Raw genomic sequence first — 19919 nt, forward strand, 5'->3', positions numbered from 1 at the left:
TAAGAGGAGTGAAAGGGAGGATCTCCATCCCTTGTTAGATGCAGAGGGCAACAAGGTGACCAAGGTTCAGGATAAGGCTGTAGTACTTAATGCCTTCTTTGCCTCAGTCTTTAATAGCTAAAAGACTCGTTGTTCCCGGGGCACACTGTTCCTTGTGCTGTTAGGTAGGAGTGGGGTACAGAATAGGCCCTGCATAATCCATGATGAGACTGGTTTGAATCTGCTCTGAAAGCTGGGCACTCATGAGTCCATAGGGCCAGATGGATTGCACTCTAGAGTGCTGAGGGAGTTGGCAGATGTTGGTTGCCAAGCTACTCTCCATCATTCTTCAGCAGTCCTGGCTAACCGGGGATGTCCCAGTGGACTGGATACTGGCAAATATGACTCCCATCTTCAAAAAGGGCCAGAAAGATGATCCTGGAAGCTACAGACCTATCAGACTCACTTCGGAGCCAGGGAAGGTTATGGAATGGATAATCTTTGGACCTTATTGCTCTCTTCCAATATTTGAAGGACACTTACAGTGAGAGCGGGGTTGGTCTGTTCTCACTGGTGACAGGTGACAGGACAAAGGGGAAATGGCGTCAAATAGTGCCAGGGGATGTTTAGGTTAGATATCAGGAAAAAATTCTTTACAGAAAAGGTTGTTAAGCACTGGAATAGGCTCCCCAGGGAGGTGGTTGAGTCACCATCCCTGGATATGTTTACAAACCACTTGGATGTGGTGCTCAGGGACGTGATTTAGCGGACGGTTGTTAGTTAGGGTAGTGTGGTTTGATTGTGGTTGGACTTGATGATCTTTAAGGTCTTTTCCAACCTGATTGATTCTATAATTCTATGACAATTTGCGTTTGAGTGGTCATTTGTGGAGCCAGGGGTTGGACTTCATGATCCTCATGAGTCCCTTCCAATTTGGGATTATGATTTACGAAGAATTGAGAACTCTTCCATTGAACTCTGTCCAAGAGAGGTTCCTACCTCTACATCTCCCACCAGTCCTTCTCCATTTGTAAACAGCAGGTCCAGCAGTACACCTCTTCTGCTAGACTCTCTTATCACCTGTGTCAGGAAGTTATCTTCCATACATTCTAGAGATCTCCTAGACTGCCTCTTCTGTGCTGCATTGTATTTCCAGCATATATCAGGGAAGTTGAAGTCCTACATGAGAACAAGGGCTGACAATCACACAACTTCTGCCATTTGTTCACAGAATGACTCATCTGTGTCTTCATCCTCATTAGACATTCTGTAACAGACCCCCACCAGGATATCTGTTGGCTCTCCCCCTGATCCTTACCCAACGAGACTCAACCTTATCATTCCCAGCCCCAAGCTCTACAAAACCAAGGCATTCTCTAACAGAGAGAGACACATCACCACTCCTCCTTCCTTGCCTATCCCTTCTGAAGATCTCACAGCCATCTATTGCAGCACTCCAGTCATGGGAGCAATCTCACTATGTTTCCGTAATGGCAACTAAGTCATAGTTTGCCTGCTGCACAGTGGCTTCCAGCTCCTGCTGTTTGTTGCCCACTCTGCGTGCAGTGGTGTAGATGCACTACAGCTGAGCCCATAGTCTCACCATTGTTCCCTTATGGTCATCTCCAGCAGGCCTGGTTTTATTCCCTTGTCTCTTCATATCAAATTTAAAGCCCTCTCAAGGAGGGCTCCTGGGCTAGGGTTTGTTTCCCCCTTTGACACAGGTGAGACCCATCTGCAGCCTAGGCCAGGTGCTGAGTAAACAACCCCGTGGTTAAAACCCCCAAATTCTAGCATTTGTACCAGTCTCTCTGGTCTGAACAACAGAGAATGTGACCCTGGCACTGGGAGTGTCACATTTTCGTATGATCTGTGAGCAAAGAGATCTGACCTAACTTTACGTGGACCTCAGTCTTGACACTTTAGAAATATTATTAGAAAAAATGCTGCTTTCTACAAAGGACTGGTTTGGGAGCCTTGGTGTGGCTTTTGTTTTTCCTCCTTTTCTTCTTTTTATTTGATTTGGTATTAACCGTGTCAAGTTATGTACATTTTTGAGGTTCATTTCATGTCCTCCTTTACTGGCTTTTGTCTCACAAGCAGCAAAGCTTTGGCGGTTTTTAGTGTAACTTCACGGGAAGGAGAGCTTTTCAATTATTTGCTTTGGTTGTGCTCAGTTCAAGTGGTGGTTACTGTGGTTTATTTTTCTTGGGTATTTCATCGGGGCTGTGTTTTCCTTAAAAACGTATGTCCTGATGAAGAGAGGTTTTGTTTTCCTTTCTCTGAAAGGAGCTGAAGAACATACGTGGTCAGAGAGGATGTTAGGCATGAACACAAATACGTGAGAGCCTCTTCGGTCCACTGAAGTGGAAGAGGGCAGGAAGGGAAGAGCCGAAGTGCCCTGTGGCATGTTGGGTTCACATACATGAATGATCTGCCTGTGAGCGATGCCATCACCTTCTGCCCACTGTTGCTGCTCTTCTCAGGAGAGCAGGACATGGAAGTGGTGGGTGTTCCCTGCCCCATGCAGAAGGAAATGGCTCAGCTGTGGTTGGCTCTGTCTTCCACACACTCGGGTATTTTGAAGTGGGCGCATTTATAACATTTTCATCTGTGTTCCCACCAGTTGGGAAATCACTTAGAATTCTGAAATTTCCTTTCAAACACTCCTCTGCTTTCATGCCAGCCTTAACACTGGGTTCCAGGACAGCTACTGTTCAGCCAAAAACCTGCTGTATGTAGACTGAATGGAACTTGTTATTCTGTGGGATACTTAGAAATAGTGTTTTCTTCCATCACACGGAGTGGGAAGCGGAATTTTGGTCATGCAGCTAACAGCATGCCCAGCAGTCAGTAGGTGTGCCACCCTAGGGGCCATCCCAGTGAAGTTCAGCTCTGAATAAAGAGAAGTTCTTTTTGACCGTCCTTCTGCGCTTTGGTCAGTGTAACTACACTGTTAGGCAGACCGAAACCAAAGGATTAAAATACTGTGTACTGTGTGCCTAATAATTCACTGTATGATAGAGAAAAGTGCTTTCCTACAGCTTTCAGAGGCACATTGAACAACAAAATGCATTTTCCAGGGACGCAGCACTGTTGGCTGTGCTGTCTGTGATGCTGGTCTCCTTGTTTGAGAATGAGAGACATAAAGTTGAAAAGCAAAAAGAAAATGCACAAGCAGAGAGGCAGGTACGATAGAAAACTATAAGGAAGCTGCTAGGCTGTGTAGGGACGGAGTCAGGAAAGCCAAGGCCCAACTTGAATTAAACGTGGCAAGGAGTGCCAAGAAAAACGAGAAAGACTTCTACAGATACCTCAACCTGAAAATGAAACTCCAGGAGGGTGTAACCCCACTAGTGAGTGACAAAAGCAGGCTGGTAACAACAGGTAAGGAGAAGGCTGAGGTACTTGACAAATTTTTTGCCTCCATCTTCTCTGATGACTGCTCTCCACAAAGTCTTCAAATGTTTGGTTTGGTTTAGTAGGAGGAGACTGGGGAAGCAACATCCCTCCCTCTGTGAGTGAAGAACAGGCGCATGTCCACCTAAGGAACCTGCGCACCCACAAGTCTATGGATCCCAGTGAGATGCATCCCAGAGTCCTGAGGCAATTAGCTGTTGTCGTTGCCAAGACACTCTGTATGATATTTTAAAAGTTGCGGCCATCAGGTGATGTCCCTGGTAGCTAGAAAAAAGGCAACATCACACCCATTTTTAAGAAGGGTATGACCCTGGGAACTACCATTCTATCAGTCCTATCTCTGTTCTGGGAAAGATCATGGAGTATATCTGGTATAATATATCTGAGTATAATTGGACTACATATACATGGGAGACAGGGATATGATATGGAAGAACCAGCGTGGCTTCACCAAGGGCAAATCCTGTTTGATCATCCTTGTGGCCTTTTATGATGGTATCACTGCATCAGTGGACAAAGAAAGAGCCTCTGATGTAATATATCTGGCCTTCACTAAGGCCTTTGACTCATTATCATATCCACAATGTCCTTCTCTCCAAGTTGGAAGGATATGGATTTGATAGGTGAATTGTTCAATGGTTGAAAAACTGGCTGCAGGATCGAGTCCAGAAAGTGGTTGTCAATGGCTCAATGCCTGGATGGAGATCAGTAATGTGTGGTGTCCCTCAGAGTTCAGTGCTGGGACCAATACTCTTTAATATCTTCATCAGTGAAATTGACAGTGAGGTTAAGTGCACCCTCATCAAGTTTGCTGATGACACCAAGCTGTGGGGTGTGGTTGGCACACAAGAAGGGCGGGATGCCATCCAAAGGGACATAGGCAGGCTTGAGCAGTGGGCCCAGTGAACCTCATGCAATTCAACAAAGACAAATGTAAGGTCTTGCACCTGGGTTTAGGCAAACCTCACTACTAATAAAGCTGGGGTATGAAAGGATAGAGTGCAGCCCTGCTGAAAAGGACCTGGGGATACTGGTGGGTGGCAGCTGAATATGAGCCAGCAGTATGCCCTCACAGCCTAGAAAGCCAACCATACCCTGAGCTACAGCAAAAAACACATTACCAGCAGATCAAGGGAGGTGATCCTGCCCCTCTGCTCTGCGCTGGTGAGCCCTCACCTGGAGTACTGCATCCAGATACGGAATCCTCAGTAGAGGAGAGGCATGGACCTGTTGAGGAGCATACAAAGGAGGGCGACAAAAATGATACAAGGATGGAACGACTCTCAGATAGGCTGAGTGAGCTGGGGCTGTTCAACCTGGAGAAGAGAAGGCCTTGCAAGGTAGCAGCCTTTCAATATCTAAAGAGGACCTACAGGAAAGAAGGGAACAGACTCTTTAGCAGAGTTTGTAGTGATAGAACAAGGGGCAATGTTTTGAAGCTTAAAGAGGGTAGATTTAGGTTAGATAGAAGGAAAAGATCTTTTATAGTGAGGGTGGCGAGGAACTGGTATAGGTTGCCAGAGATGTGGTAGATGCCCCATCTCTGAAGACTTTCAAAGCGATGCTGGATCAGATCTTGGGCTACCTGATATAGCTGTGGATGTCCCTTTTCATTGCAGGAGAATTGGACTACATGACCCTTAGTGGTCCCTTCCAACTCTAAGGATTCTCTGATTTTAAAGCTGAGGTATCTCAGGAGTGAGTTTAGTCTTAAATATATTGTAGGGGGTTATGTTTGGCTCATCTTTTCTAAGCTGTGTAGGTTTTCTATGTTTCATTTCCATTTTATTAGAATTCTTGGAATAGGAAATGAAACTTGTTTTACATCTATTTGAATTCAACTCCTTTAAATCTTTTGGTAATATCAGACATTATTAAATTTGTAGATGGCTGTGCATTGGTATTAGCTAAGTATTCAAGATTTCTTTTTGGTATACATTGAAAAAGTGTTGGTTGATCCAGCAATAGAGTCCTCATCAGCATTTAAGAAATACTTTTTCTGAAATGTTTCAAAAGACATGGATTAATTGTACTATTGAGTTGGATTTCTTGTTACAGTGATCTGTGTGAGCACACTGTTCGTAATTCAACTAGTTTTCCTTTGTTCCCAATCAGTAGACATTTCACAAAGTAATACACCTGTGGAAGTGAAAAAGGGCAGAAGCACATACTCTTCCAAATCAGTTTTATGAGCTCAGTACTGTTACATTAATAATGAGACCTGCATAGTATTTTCCTTGGGAAATGCAGACAGAGACTTAATCGCTGTGGTAGGAATGGTGCCACTGTAATCACGCTCTGTTCCCATCATCCCAGTTGAAATGCCTCAGCTTATTCGACTGCTATTTGCGCAGCGACTGGAGTTCAGACCCTTGAGGAAGAGGCCTGTATTTCTCGTTCACTTTGCGTATGTTCATTGCTTCTTCATTAAGTTCTTTGATGTGCCATCTGTAGGAGCGGTTGTGAGGTTGGCTGCATGTGAGCTAGCTCTGGTCACTGCTGTTTGGGAGATGCCCTGCATTGGCCTTGGAGCTCGGAATTCCAAACCTCCAAGTCCATTGGGATGACCAGTGCTTCTGGGGGCTTCAGAACAACGGCACAGACCAGCAGTTCGTGCTGGAGTTCCTCGTGCCTCAAGGGCTGGCTTTGGCCCTGGGCAGAAACAGCCCGTACTCGATGCACCCAAGCAGCTCATCCTGAAGCGATGTCCAAATGCACAGTTGAAACATTTCTGCCATCACCCTCTCAGAAATGCAGAGCAAGGCTGGATACACTGTTCTGTGTGGTTTGGGAACAAAGAACGCATGTTCTCTTTCTGCTACTGCAACCTGGTGTCAAACGCATAAGCAGTTGTGACAGGGACTGGAATTTGATGCCAGATATAGAGCATAGAACTTCTCCCTGCTCATATTTTTCTTCTCTCTTGTTTTCAAAAGTGTGAATGAACCATCATGAATCTTTATCCCATCAGAGTAAGTTATGAAAATCCAACCGTTGGTTGTAAAATGTTTTTCACAGCACTGGTTCATTTAAGTGCTTGGCTGCGTGTGTAACACGTGGGAAGAACAAGGAAACACACCTGAGGCTGAGAGTCTTTGCTGTTTGGTTTTGCCATGCACTGCCAGTTCCAGGTTCTGTGGGCTGAACACAACAGCAGCTCTTCAGCTGTCTACAGGCCACATCCACTACACCAAAGCTGAACGGTTGGCTCCAAGTCAACCTAACAAAGCCCTGTAGAAAAATACCTCTTTTAGGATGCTAACTGGAAAACCTGGCCTACGAACAGCTGCTACAGGTCTGTCCTTTGCAGGTCTGTCCTTTCCGAGGATTGTGAGCAATCTGAATAGATGGAGCATTGTGCTGGATGCATTGAGGTGTGGCCATGAAGAAAGGGCACAGAGCGCTCAGAAGTAATTACTGAATGCTTAAAAAGTCCTCAGCAGTACCCCCAGCAGTGTAGTAGTAGGAGAAACGGGTATAGTGGGTATACAAACATCTACTGTGATAGACTGGCTGGGGGGGAAGTGGTTCTGCTTTGGATTTTTTTCTCGGAGGTGATTTTCTTTTTAAGTCTCAGATTTTATTTCAAGCGGATGTGAAGCTGAGGGGAGGATGAGGACAACCTTTCCCTGGGTACTGAGCTGTCTCATGCATTTTAAAGTAGTAGACGGCAAAGTAAATGGCTTTTTTTTTTTTACAGTTTGTTGGCTAATTAACATGAGTGTATCTGATGGAAACTTCTAGTTCAGAAAAAAGGTCTGTAATGCTGATTTGTGTTCAGCTCCTTAAATCTGCTGTGTTCACAGTACTTGCAAAAGCTCACTCTGTATTCCAGTAAAATCCTCCAAAACTTGCAGCCTCAGCGGAGTCATTAGTAAGAGCATTGCTACTATTTTCTCTCCTTCTTTGAGAGTTGGCAGCAAAGGATAATGCTCTACTGGGTTCAGTCTGACAGCTTTTCTTGCAGTAAGTGTTTCCTGGAAAGCTCTCATTTTGGACAAAGAGCAGCCCTCTTGGAAACTAGCTGTTAGAGCTGTTAAGTCAGTGCTATACTGGATATATCTATCAGACTTCTAAAGAGCTTTTTATTTTTGTAGACTTCAGTTATTTTACCCAGAAGCTGCTCTGAATCAGAAGGAAATCTGCATGACAATATCTAAAGGAAATACCAAATAACTCTTGTTCCAGGTAAAGTCATACTTTGTTCTTTAAAATGGTGCAGTATTAAATGCCAGATGAATCCAAACACATCCATAGCCCTTGAGTAATACCAAGAGCAAGTAGATCAGTAATTGTAAGAATAATGCCGTAATGCCTGATAATTTTCTTTCTGGAGTGAAATTACTTAAAAATGATCCAGTTTAATCAAGAACGGAATAAAAAGGACAGAGTTGCTTTCTGTATAGTGATGTCTTTGTGGAAACCTTGAATACTTTACTAAAAAATAAAAAAATCATTTTTTCAACTTCAGGGGTGTGCAAAGAGGGGACTATCAGCAAGCAGAAGTGCTTCCACTGATGATCATAACATATCCTTTGGTATTCAGAGATGATGGGGGTTTTAGACTCTTAAATGCACTGGAAGTTTAAACTGTCCAATTTTAACTGTGCTAGTCCATGACATTGATAAGCACAACCTTTGTAGGGCCAGCCCCCTTAATCCTGCTATATCATGAACTGTAATCAATGTAGAGTCCTAATTGCATAGGGATGATTTAGTTCCTATGTTTAGCTCCTGTGCTGATAGAGAAATTAAGTCAGCAAATGCTGCATAACTTATTCCTAAGTGCTGCATAACTTTAGTTCTAAGTGAAAAAGCATTTTGCACCAGAGCAACTCTCTTTTCTACCTGAGAAGTCCTTCAAGTTTACAATTAGATGCTTCTTTACTGTAAAGAACATCAACATTTTAAAAGCCCCCAAATTACCCGAAAATAAGCTTTATTGCAAGAAAAGTGTCATACAAACCTACAAACAAAACTTTTTTTTCTTACAAACGTTTTAATAAAAATGTATTTTTTTTATTTTTTTATTTTTTTTTTTCAAAAATCCCCATAAAGAACAAAAGAAAAGAAAAACCACTGAGTATAACTTGATAGAAATCTTTGGTCAGCACCGATATGTGACTGAAACAATCCTAGAGTCAGCGTGTGCTTTGGCTTTTTCACATATGAGATTCTGTTACGCAGCCGGTTACGAGCACCAGCTGTAAAAAAAGCACCATAGAGACATACACTTAACACATAATGGTACAACATTTTAAAAAAAATTACTAAAGTAAACTAAGTGTCAACTCATTGTACACACATCGTTCTTACAAAATAAGCTATGATAAAATGAGGCGTACGGTGTATAACTACAGTATTAATGAAACTTCTACCAAATGGATTTCAAATACACATTTTCCTTGTCTGCACTGCATAAATAGTTTGCACATATGGCAGTCCTGATACAGCTCTCAGTTTTTAGTAAATGCACCATTAACTCAAGCCAGCACCAAACAGTATGAAACATCATGTATCCCTTTCAGAGTGACGTTTTCTTCAGCTGCCTACAGTAATGCAAGTATGTAGAGCACCTTTTGTCAGAATGAGGTGTGTTAGCATGTGTGGTTCCTTGAGGTTATTGGAAGGAAGTACAGTACAGTTTGGTTCTGCATTCTAATGGTATTAAAAGCAGTCAAGGTATTTTGCTACAGTGGTTGTGCCTCTTACTTTATCTGATGTGGCTGATTCAGAAATACAATCCTATTAACCTGCTGTGAAATATGATCTCTGCTGAGATTAGTACTGCAATTCATGCCCTTTAAGTCTTTTTTCCTTTGAAGACTCAAAGTTTTGCAAGAGCACTTCAGAATAGCTGAAGATGTATCACAGTGCTCTTTCGGCTGTGATAAATTTTAAAATTACTTATATACTATTTGAATGACTGGCACAAATGCAAATGGAAACATCTTTCAAATCTTTTTTTTTTTTTTTTTTAAAGCAAGTACCACTAAAATGTTATAGCTCAAATTTATAAATCTAAAGAAAAACAAGCACGTTTCCCTTTTTGTTTACATAATTTGTTATTTTCTCCATATATTACTGCATTAAAAATAAATAAACATCTATATTTTTTAATTAGGAACTATAGCAAAATACCCGAAGTGTTACAGACTGCTAACAGGAAAAAAATAGCTCACATTTTTTGTGCCATTTAGTGCCATATGATGATCTCTCAAACTTTAGCTTTTTAATATACTTTTAAATTGAGGTTATATAAAAGATACAGTAATCATGATTGCCACAAGTTGCCCCTCTTGCAAGGGTGGTTCTGCAGTCTCCATAGAATAGAGAGAAGTCTTCCCTTCTCCCTTCATCCCCCAAAAGTCAGTGACTGTTCTAAAACCTATGAAAAGCAGATATGTTCAGGTGGGTAAATAGATGAACAGAAGTGACTGAAGAACTGGACTCAGTCTGGAAGATGGCTAGTAGAGTTCTAGCCACAGCCTCATTCTGAGAGCTTCCCCAAGCTCTCCAAGGAGGTAGTTGTCCTCATTGCTGTCTTCCAGTCTCTTTAGCTCCTTCTTCTTGTATAGAGGAATGCTAGTGATTTCCAGTGTGTATGTTCCAGGCACTGACTTCTTTTTAGCTGTGTGCAAGTAACTGAGTCCATCCCTCTGATGGATTCGAAAAATGCCGTCATCGTTGCCCTGTGAGATGATGTAGCGCACGTGGTTGGTAAGAGGCTCAATGGCTGGCATGAGCTGTAGGATGTGCTCCTTGCTGTCGAGCCTTGAAACGTTGACTCTCATCTTCAAAGGACTATCCACGTCCAGGCTTTCCAAGCTAACCTCCTCAATCTGAAATAAAGGAGGAAATGAAATTTAGAGCAGGAAAGGAACAGATATTTGTTTGCACTGACAGAGGAATAGTCACTGCTTAGCAACAGTTTCTGCATTTCTCAATCTCTAGCAGTAAAGGAAGCCATTGAAAATACTTTCCAGCTGGGAGTACTGCTTGATTTCATATAACACACTCTGTAAATCTTAAAGGCTTCTCTCACACGCTTAGCAGAATAATTAAAGTTACAGCACCAAGTCTGTACAGAGGGCTCAGATTTCAGTCTCCTTTCAGAATGTTTAACTTCACGCGTGCAAAAAGTCCACGTAAAGAAGAGATATATGTTTAGTATTGAATTTAAGGCTGTAAGAGAGGCACAATCTTGTTCTTAGGATCAGCTTCAGTGTGTAACGTTGCCGAAACTGAACGGACACAAGACAACACTGTACAGAAACTCCCTGAAACTTGTGATAAACTATTTAAATCAATCCTGGCTTCTAAAAAAGGCAAGCTCAGCACTTGGTGATGAAGCACAGTGATTCAAATGTAAATCAATGCAAGGAGAGAACTGCTGTAGTGTTTGCTTTCTACAGAAGCAGCTGGTATGTATTGCTGTCCAAATTTCATTGTACTTTCACCACAGAGAGGAGGTGAAAAGGAAACATACTGACATTGTTTTTCTGACAAATGATAGAATCGTTTGAATTGCAGGGGACCTTTAAAGGTCATCCAGTCTAACTCCCCTGCAATGAACAGGGACATTTATAGCTACATCAATTGTGTTTTTAAAAAAAAACAAAAAACAACCAAAGCTTAAGTATGTCTCTGCTGCCATGTAAATCAATTCCAGAAGTATTAGTTGGGAACAAACTTGGGGCTGGGAGGTTGAGAACAAGGGCAAAACCATCTATGAAAGAACAACTTTTAAGTTCTCCAAAAATACACAGGCCTTACACTTCTTCAAGAAACTTGATAATAAGTGAATATCCAGCCTAGTTGTCAAGATTACTTTTGCACTTTAAAAGATGGGAAAGGATTCTTCCTTCTCTCTGAGGGAATTCAAATCACATGTGCATACATATGCGAGCTACTTAGTAATGTAATTAAAAACGCATAGCAAAAACAAGTAAAATTTGTGAGTAGGAACCAGTACAGAAGTGTAATAAATACCACACTCCATATACATCATAATGATATGATCATGGATAATAATGAATATTTTTTGCCTTGTAGTTTTATGATGTGAAATCTCCTTATCTCACTGCTGAGGTGGTAAAAAATCTTAGTGCTATCAAGCAGTAGTAAGTAGAAGTAATAATTCAGAACAAGATATGAAATTAACTATGCAACAGAAAAAGGTTTTTCAAAACCACCAGGTGTTTCTGTGGTGGGTTGATCACAGAACTCAGATTAAAATGCAGGAGTGGGAGTGGGGAGGGCAAGTGATATTTGCGTGAAGTTTGTGTTTGCGTGGGAAAACCAATCATTTAAATGGTCAACATTATATTTTTTAAAGAAGAAATTATATGACTGATGTCTTTTTTAGAAAGCCAACATGAGAACTGTCTTCAGTGGCAACAATCATGCAAAATAGTGTGTACTGAGATGGCAGCTTCTGGATTGTTTTAAGTTCTCACTATTAAAGGAGGCTTGTTTACTTATTCTTTCAGTATAACTCGTGTGTTCAGCACACATTACTATTTAACTTGAGTGTTTGTATTTTGCCTGTTTGCATTATGCAGCTCTTGAACTCCTGAAGGAAATCTCTCCCCCACTAATTTCCCATTACCTACTGTATATTCCAATACAGACACCAACAATATAAGACAACATTCTATCTTATGGAAGAGCAAGTGACAGATGTACGCTTTTGTTTAACTTGAAACAAACACAGACGTATTTAAATGGCATAAATATTAGGGCTTGCCTTTTATGAGTATTCTATAATTTATGTTTGGAAAGTTAGAAGAACAATTGAAAAGTAAGAACAGTTTGAAACAGAAGTGCAAATTTCTAACACCCTCAGCAATTTTGCAAATGTAGGAATTAAGCAAGGTCCTCATGAGCTAGGCCATGGACTCCAGTCTACCCACAACTACAACCAACTAGGGGAAATTACTTAGACTTCAGCAATTTGCAAGAAGATACATTTAGCTGTTCAAGACTGCAGGACGCTGTTAGGACAGCAGAACAAACTGCAGACTGCAGAAATGACTACTGTGCCAGCTCTCTGTAGTTACAGGAAAACTGAATTTGAGATAATCTGAGGAACTAGACCACATCTCAGATTAGAGACATTTTAAAAACTTCAGCTGTAGATAGCTGTTGAAGTCTTTCTGACTGTTACAACATTTCTGCCCAAAAAAAGGAAGTGTGAAAATTATGAAGCAAACAGGGATTTTTTCCACTAAATGTGGCCTGTAATAAAACTCCCTCCTCTTACTGACAGTACTTAGCATTGAATCTCTGAAAATACCTTGAATTAAAACTGTTAATAGTACTTCGTTTTCCTGATACATACAGTTTCATTAAGACTTCTTTTCTTTCTGTTGTCCTTTTTTGGATAGCCGTTAATTTTGCACTCATAACAGGCTTCAGGGGATAAAGCATTTTCTTCATCAGCATCTCCATCCACTGGCAGGTACTGGCCTTTGTTAAATCCCATCCCTGAGACACAGTGGCTGTTGAATAAAAGCAGCTGTTTTAGTTTTTGCAGTTTTATGAACTGTTCAATTAAATGGAAAATGAGCGTATATAATCTGTTCTATGGTATTTGTATCCCTTCTTTTCTCTTTATTCACCAAGATGTCTGTGAATTGATTTTCTTTGCTCTAGTAAATGAAATACATTCACATACTGAATGAAATGCAACTGCTGGCTGAAGGTGTGTAAGTTTTTCTAATTTTTGTAGAAAAATTTTACAGATACCATGAAGAAACAAAATAAAACCATTATTCCCTGACTTCTGGCAATAAAGATTTTAGTGTTTGTCATGTATCAGAATGATTTGTGTTTAACATTCTGAGTTGACCACTGTGTCTTAAATCTCTTGTGCTGGCGTCCCCAGAACTGGATGCAGTACTCCAGGTGAAGTCTCATGGGAGCAGAATAGAGGGGCAGAATCACCTCCCCCACTTTCTGGTCACATTTCGCTTGATGCAACCCACAATACAGCTGGCTTTCTGGGCTGCCAGCACACACTGCCGACACGTTTGAGTCATCAACCAACACACCCAAATCCTACTCCTCAGGATTGCTCTCAAGCCATTCTCCATCCAGCCTATATTTGTGTTTGGGATTCACTTTACCCAGGTGCCAGACTTTGCACTTGGCCTTGCACCTCTTGAGCCTGTCCAGGTCGCTCTGGATGGCATCCCTTCCCTCTAGCTTGTCAACTGCACCACTCAGCTTCTGAGTGTTCTCTGCAAACTTGCTGAGAGTTCACTCAATCACACTACACCTACAAAGATGTTAAATAACATCAGTCCCCAACACTGATCCCTGAGGAACACCACTTGTCACCAATTTCCACTTGGACACTGAGCTGGCTTTTGACCACAACTGAATACCACACCCAGTCAATTTCTTATCCAGCAAGTGATCCATCCATCAAATCCATTTTTCTCCAATCTGGTGATCAGGATGTCATGCAGGACAGTGTCAAACACTTTGCACAAGTCCAGGTAGATGAAGTCATTTGTTCTTCCTTCATCAAATGACACTGTAACTCCATCATAGGAGGCCACCAAGTTTGTCAGGCATGACTTACCCTTGATAAAGCCATGCTGGTTACTACCAATCACACCATCTTTATTTTCCATCTGTATTAGCAGGCCCTTCAGGAGGATCTGCCAGGCACAGAGGTCAGACTGACTGGCCTGTAGACCCACAGATCCTCTTTTTTTCCTTTCTTGAAAATGGGGCTACGCTTCCCCTTTTCCAGTCAGTGGAAACTGTATCAGGCTGCCTTGATCTTTCAAATATAATGCACGGTTCTTGTTATGATACTGGCGGAAAAAGGAGAATTAACTGTACAATGTTGGTTACACATTAGATTTGAAATGGGTGACAGGAAGCAGGTAATTTTTTTTTTTTAATGCTAGAGATATTTATTCACAACCTGTGTATATCATTCAGAAAAAGTGTAGAAAAAAACATGTCAGTAGCTTGACCTTCACTTGCTTTTCAGTCTAACTGTTCTGCCATTCTGCCTTTTTGTCACCCTTTGAATGAGTCTGATGAAGTACTGTGCATGATATACTCACCCCTGTCCAACTCTATAATAGCCTGGTGGACAGCCACAAAGATAACCACCTTCAGTGTTGGAACAACCATAATTGCAGGGGTTCTTGGCAGAAGAACATTCATTAACATCATGGCATGCACTGGAGAACTGGTCGTAAGAAAATCCTGAAGGGCAGGCACACTTGAAACTTCCAAGCGTATTGTAGCAAGAAGCAGAGCCACATGTGTTAGGATTGGAACACTCATTTTCATCTATAAAGTAAACAAAAATATACTGGTACCTTCTAATCTGGACAGACATCAGACAGGCACAACATAGCTAACAAATCAAAACATATTCAAGTCCTTGGGCTCTGCTACGTCCTTGTTATAAAGATGCGGTCCACAAATTAAAAAATACAATGGCCACAGTCCCAAACATTAACAGCTGGTAAAGATGTTTTGGGATACTGTTACTTCTAAGCTTTTCCCCTAAAGCTCTGCTTTCCTTCAAAGCATATCTCCAGTTTTGCTAAGGGGTGCATGCCAATACTCTTTTTATCCTGGAGGGGTATATTCCTACCACATGAGATTCACAGAATAAAAATGAGTTGGAACTCCAGTCTTGGGCTTGGCTATAATAGTGTTGGGCTTGGGTATAAAAGTGTTAATGGTTAACTAGGGATAAGGTGGAGGTAGCACATATTTGTAGTAGAAATCCATAGGTTCTGTAAGGGGAAAGACAATCTAAACAGCCACCTCAAATGAAAGAGAAATCAAGAACTGTTATCACACTGTGGGTGGTAAGATACAGACATGGTCCTCCACTCAGTCCAACTAATTTGTCTGCAGGTTATACTGTGAAATATGAGTAAGGAAAGTAGCTTGTTGCATCAAAGATTATGCATTTGATAACTGGTAGGTATTCTGCTTATTTTATTTATCTTAGCAAGGTTCTGATTCCCTGTACATGTCTTCTCCAGCATCGATGGTGCATTTTTCATCATTTTGCCAGCAATTACTATAAGTCACATTCTTTTGAGGACTATCTACATTCAGTGACTACTGCTGTACTGGAGATTTGTGGGAATTGTTACCTGTGTTCCTGCTTTTTTTGTTGAAGAGTAGTATTAAGGAGTGATGGTGGTGACTGGATCTTAAGAAAAACTATATGGTGTATTATTTAGTGCAAAGCACATATAGAAAACTGATTTTGATGTGTGACAGAGCTGTTAGATTAGCCTATAGATCAACATCACTGCTCATAGCCATCCTCTGATTACTGCACCACACAGGACGTGGTAGTTTGGCTGTTCTGGTTTTTATTTGTATTTTTTTATTTCTTAGATTTCATTGTGGGAATTGGCTTAATTCAGGAAACAGAGAAGAAATGATGGACTGAATGAGCCAAATGCAGAAGAAAACTGCTAAGCTGATTAGTTTGTCCTTATTGCCTGTCCAATGAACTAATGAAAGTCACACACACAGAAACACATAGAATTGTAGGGGTTGGAAGGGACCTCCAGAGATCATGGAGTCCAACCCCCTGCCAAAGCAGGTTCCCTACAGCAGGTCGCACAGGTCGGCATCCAGGCAGGTCTTGAACATCTCCAGAGAAGGAGACTCCACCACCTCCCTGGGCAGCCTGTTCCAGTGCTCCGTCACCTCACTGTAAAGAAGTTCCTTCTCATATTGGTGTGGAACTTCCTATGCTGCAGTTTCCGGCCGTTTCCCCTTGTCCTGTCTCCACCCTGTCACCCACCACTGAAAACAGTCTGGCCTCGCCATTCTGCCCCCCACACCTCAGATATTTATAGGCCTGGATCAGGTCCCCTCTCAGTCTTCTTTTCTCAAGGCTGAACAGACCCTGTTCACTCAGCCTTTCTTCATAGGGGAGATGCTCCAGGCCCTTCACCATCTTTGTGGCCCTCTGCTGGACTCTTTCCAAGAGGTCCCTGTTTTTTTTGTACTGGGGAGCCCAGAACTGGACGCAGTACTTCAGATGAGGCCTTACCAGGGCAGAGTAGAGGGGGAGGATCACTATGTTTTGAAAAGAAGGAAACCCTTAATTATTATGTTGGTATTTTTTCTCCCTTTTTATTGTAGACTCTGTTCTGCTTTATTCCCAAAAAGCTAATGATGGTGATTGATTCTTTCTCATGAAATGCTATACATTTTTTTTTTTTTTTCTTTCCAACAAAGCTATTTGCTTTAAGCCTGAATTGAAGGAATTCAAGGATCACCTTTCCACCTTTCTAAGATGAGGATTTTCCTGAGGAGAAGGGAGTCAGAGTAGGAGAGACATCTTGTCACAGAGAGCTTTGACAATATGGATACGATGAATATATTACGAACATGAATGTTTTCTCTGTCTTCTGTCATTGATCTACACTGAAGTGGATGAAGGGGAGAGAGATTAAAAAACTACGTGCTTACGTATCTTTTGCAGACACGTGCAGTGTCCATTCTTCTCCTTACTGTCACTGTAATCACAAGCATAGTTTTGCTCTTTAAATGTACTGTTTGTTTGTTTGTTTCCTTACCAACACACTGATTCCATTGGTAATGCTGAATATACCCTTGTGGGCATCCACATCTGTATCCACCTAGGATGTTTTGACAGCCATGCTGGCATCTATGATTTCCATCGCATTCATCCACATCTTTGCATTTGGGAGAGAAGCAGAACATGAAATAATTACATCAATATATATGTTGTAAAATATGTTACTCACTTCGAAGACCAGCCAAACACCAGTATTTGTGACACAGTAATACTGTTCTGAGCTGTTGAGGCTATCTGTTTGGAAAGCCTGATGCTCAATTCATGTGGAGTTCTATCTATCAATCAATAATCAAGTGGTTTTCAAACCATTACATGACTCATATTTGGAGAAGAAAGACTATTCTGTGTAATTGCACAATGTTGATGTTATGTTTAGAATACAATTGGAATTGGACTTCAGTTTTCAAACCGACTCCACAAGACTAAGCCTTACGTTTCCTAGATGGCTAGAAAAAGCCATCCAAAAAGTCTGCGATCAATATGTAAATAATGGGGACAGCCAGAAATAAAACTGAAATGTAAAAACATGACAGTACGAAATACTGTCTGCTATAATAAATAAATATATACCAAACCACTGTAAGTAGACAAGTGTGTCAGGTACAGCTTGCAATGCCAGTAAAAAATTTAAGAAATGATACCACAAATACTAAATTACACTCCAGTTGTCCACAACTGTCCACAAATTCCATGCAATTGGGATGTCCCTAAATCTGAAATCCAGAAAACCACACCAGGCTGTGCTTTCATGAGTAAGTGCACATATAGCAGTTCTGATGGTCCAGTCAGTTACATATTTTGTGAATGCGTTGGTATGTGTAATTAGTGTTTTGTTTCATGGTTACTGGTTAAAGTATGCAAGAAGGATGAATGTTCTTGAAGAGAACAAAGTAAACTTGACAGATGACAATGCTTTCTACAACTTCTGGCTGGGCATATGCTGCACCTTTATTTTAGAGATACGCTCCAAATATCAATTCCTATTTTAAATACTTTCATCAAAGTAACTGATGCTTTGACACCTCATAAATTTATATACTTCTTCCTTTTTTCTTTGTTCATTATCTAAAACCCATTAAAGACACTGGAACTCTGGAATCCAGATGTCTCAGCCAGGGCTCCTTTTTGGAGAGAAAGATAAAGCTGTAGAATAAAACATGTAGGGATTTTAGAATCTGATATCAGATACCTTCAGGAAGATGATTACAGCTAGGAAAAAAAATGGTAGACATTCCTGTCAGAGTGCATGAAAATTGAAAGAAAAAAAAAAAAGATTTTTGATGCATAAGCCTTATGTGAAGGTGACGAAGGTGATGACACTCTGAAAAGAGTTGTTTGAGAGTCTAACTAAATAGCCCTTTTTAATTCTAGCTTGATAAACTTCTTGATAAAATTCTAGTTTGATAAAGAGTAAGGCAGTACATTCTTACATACATTTATGTTTTAAATACCTCAAACACATTCCTATTTATTATTGGTATATACTTTTACTCAATCTGCTGATTTGTTTTATGATTGTGATTATCTTTGACATCATAGGACCAACTATACACAGAGGTATGGATTTGCACCATAAAAATAAATTGACCTTCACTAGTTACCTTCACAGTTTAATCCAGTAGAATCCAGAGAAAATCCCCTTTGGCATTCGCAGGTAAAACTTCCTGGAGTGTTTTGGCAAATTCCTTTCGATCCACACAGTGATGGCTGAGAACCACATTCATTGTTGTCTTAAAAATAGAGAGCATAGAGAAGAAGATAGCATCCCTTGGGATAAGATGTTATGCGTGTTCATAAAACACATTTTTAGAGGCTGAAAATCATAGAGATGCAAAAATTGACTTTAACAGTGTTACTTTTCATATTCAAATTTCAGATGATCTGATGACTCATGGAGAGCTATAAGTATTTAATAAATAAAAATAAATTAAAATGATAATAATAATAATTAAAAAAATAAATAATAAAAATAAATAATAATAAAATAATAAACAAATAAAGCACAGGTTATAATTCATTTATGAGTCTGGAAGTCCAAGGTACGTAATTGTTGACAGAGGAAAAATGCTGCACCTCTGTATTAGCTTAACTAAAAGAGTTCCAGTGGCAAGATTCATATGCTTAAGATTTAAAGACATCTGTATCTATTAAAGAAGAAAAGGCAGTATGTTTTTCTTTTAACTACATTTTAAATCAGATTTTAATACTTTACTCCTTTGTGTCCATGTGGTTATACTTAGAACATAATAACATGTATTAAATAGACATAACTGTTTACTAAGCAAGAAAATACAGTTGATGGATACCCTTTCTTTTTTCTTTAATAACTGTAATTGCTGCTTTTCAAGACCTGCTTTCTGAACTGCTGATATTATTGCTTCAAATTAACACTGTTCATACATTGAAAAATTCATGGATAAAAAATGACAATGTTCCTTTTAGAGAAAAACTGATGCAAGAAAATTTCTGTTTCTCTTACCAATACAAGCTGTGTGATGTTGAGTAAAACCAGGTGGACATTTGCATGTGAAGCCTCCAAGGGTGTTGACACAGAGAAACTGACAATTGTGCTGTTTAGTTTGACATTCATCAAGATCTGAAAGTAAGAGAAGCTGTCTTATGAAAAGCCAACATAATAGAGGTACACCTAGCCTAACTTGGAAAAATAACCACACTTCAAAATTATTTCATTTTCAATCAAAGTGCAATAAAATTGAAATTACTGTGTTTAACTTCCCTTACCTTTACACGTCTTCCCATCTTCTTGAAGGACGTAGCCTCGAGGACATGAGCATTGATAACTCCCTTCTGAATTCTTGCAGATAAAATTGCATGGTTTAGGAGACTGTGAGCATTCATCCAGATCTAAAGAGAGAAACTGTTAAATATTTCTCATACTGGTTTGTTT

At 40.4% G+C, this 19919-nt stretch overlaps 1 protein-coding gene across 2 annotated transcripts in view; it reads right to left on the reverse strand.

Annotated features, from left to right (window-relative positions):
- Positions 1-8333: 8333 nt before the first annotated feature.
- FBN2 (fibrillin 2) overlaps positions 8334-19919 on the reverse strand; it is a 157853-nt gene continuing 146267 nt past the window's right edge. For both annotated transcript variants that reach the window (XM_052701072.1, XM_052701073.1), the window contains 7 exons: positions 19754-19876; positions 19491-19607; positions 18613-18741; positions 16989-17108; positions 14487-14718; positions 12743-12902; positions 8334-10241 (listed from right to left, as the gene is read on the reverse strand). In XM_052701072.1, the coding sequence (XP_052557032.1) occupies positions 9867-10241; positions 12743-12902; positions 14487-14718; positions 16989-17108; positions 18613-18741; positions 19491-19607; positions 19754-19876 (1256 nt within the window). In that variant the 3' untranslated portion in view covers positions 8334-9866. The remainder of the gene's footprint in view (positions 10242-12742; positions 12903-14486; positions 14719-16988; positions 17109-18612; positions 18742-19490; positions 19608-19753; positions 19877-19919) is intronic.

Source organism: Tympanuchus pallidicinctus, unplaced genomic scaffold, assembly GCF_026119805.1.
Source record: "Tympanuchus pallidicinctus isolate F22 unplaced genomic scaffold, pur_lepc_1.0 scaffold4, whole genome shotgun sequence".
Taxonomy (NCBI): domain Eukaryota; kingdom Metazoa; phylum Chordata; class Aves; order Galliformes; family Phasianidae; genus Tympanuchus; species Tympanuchus pallidicinctus.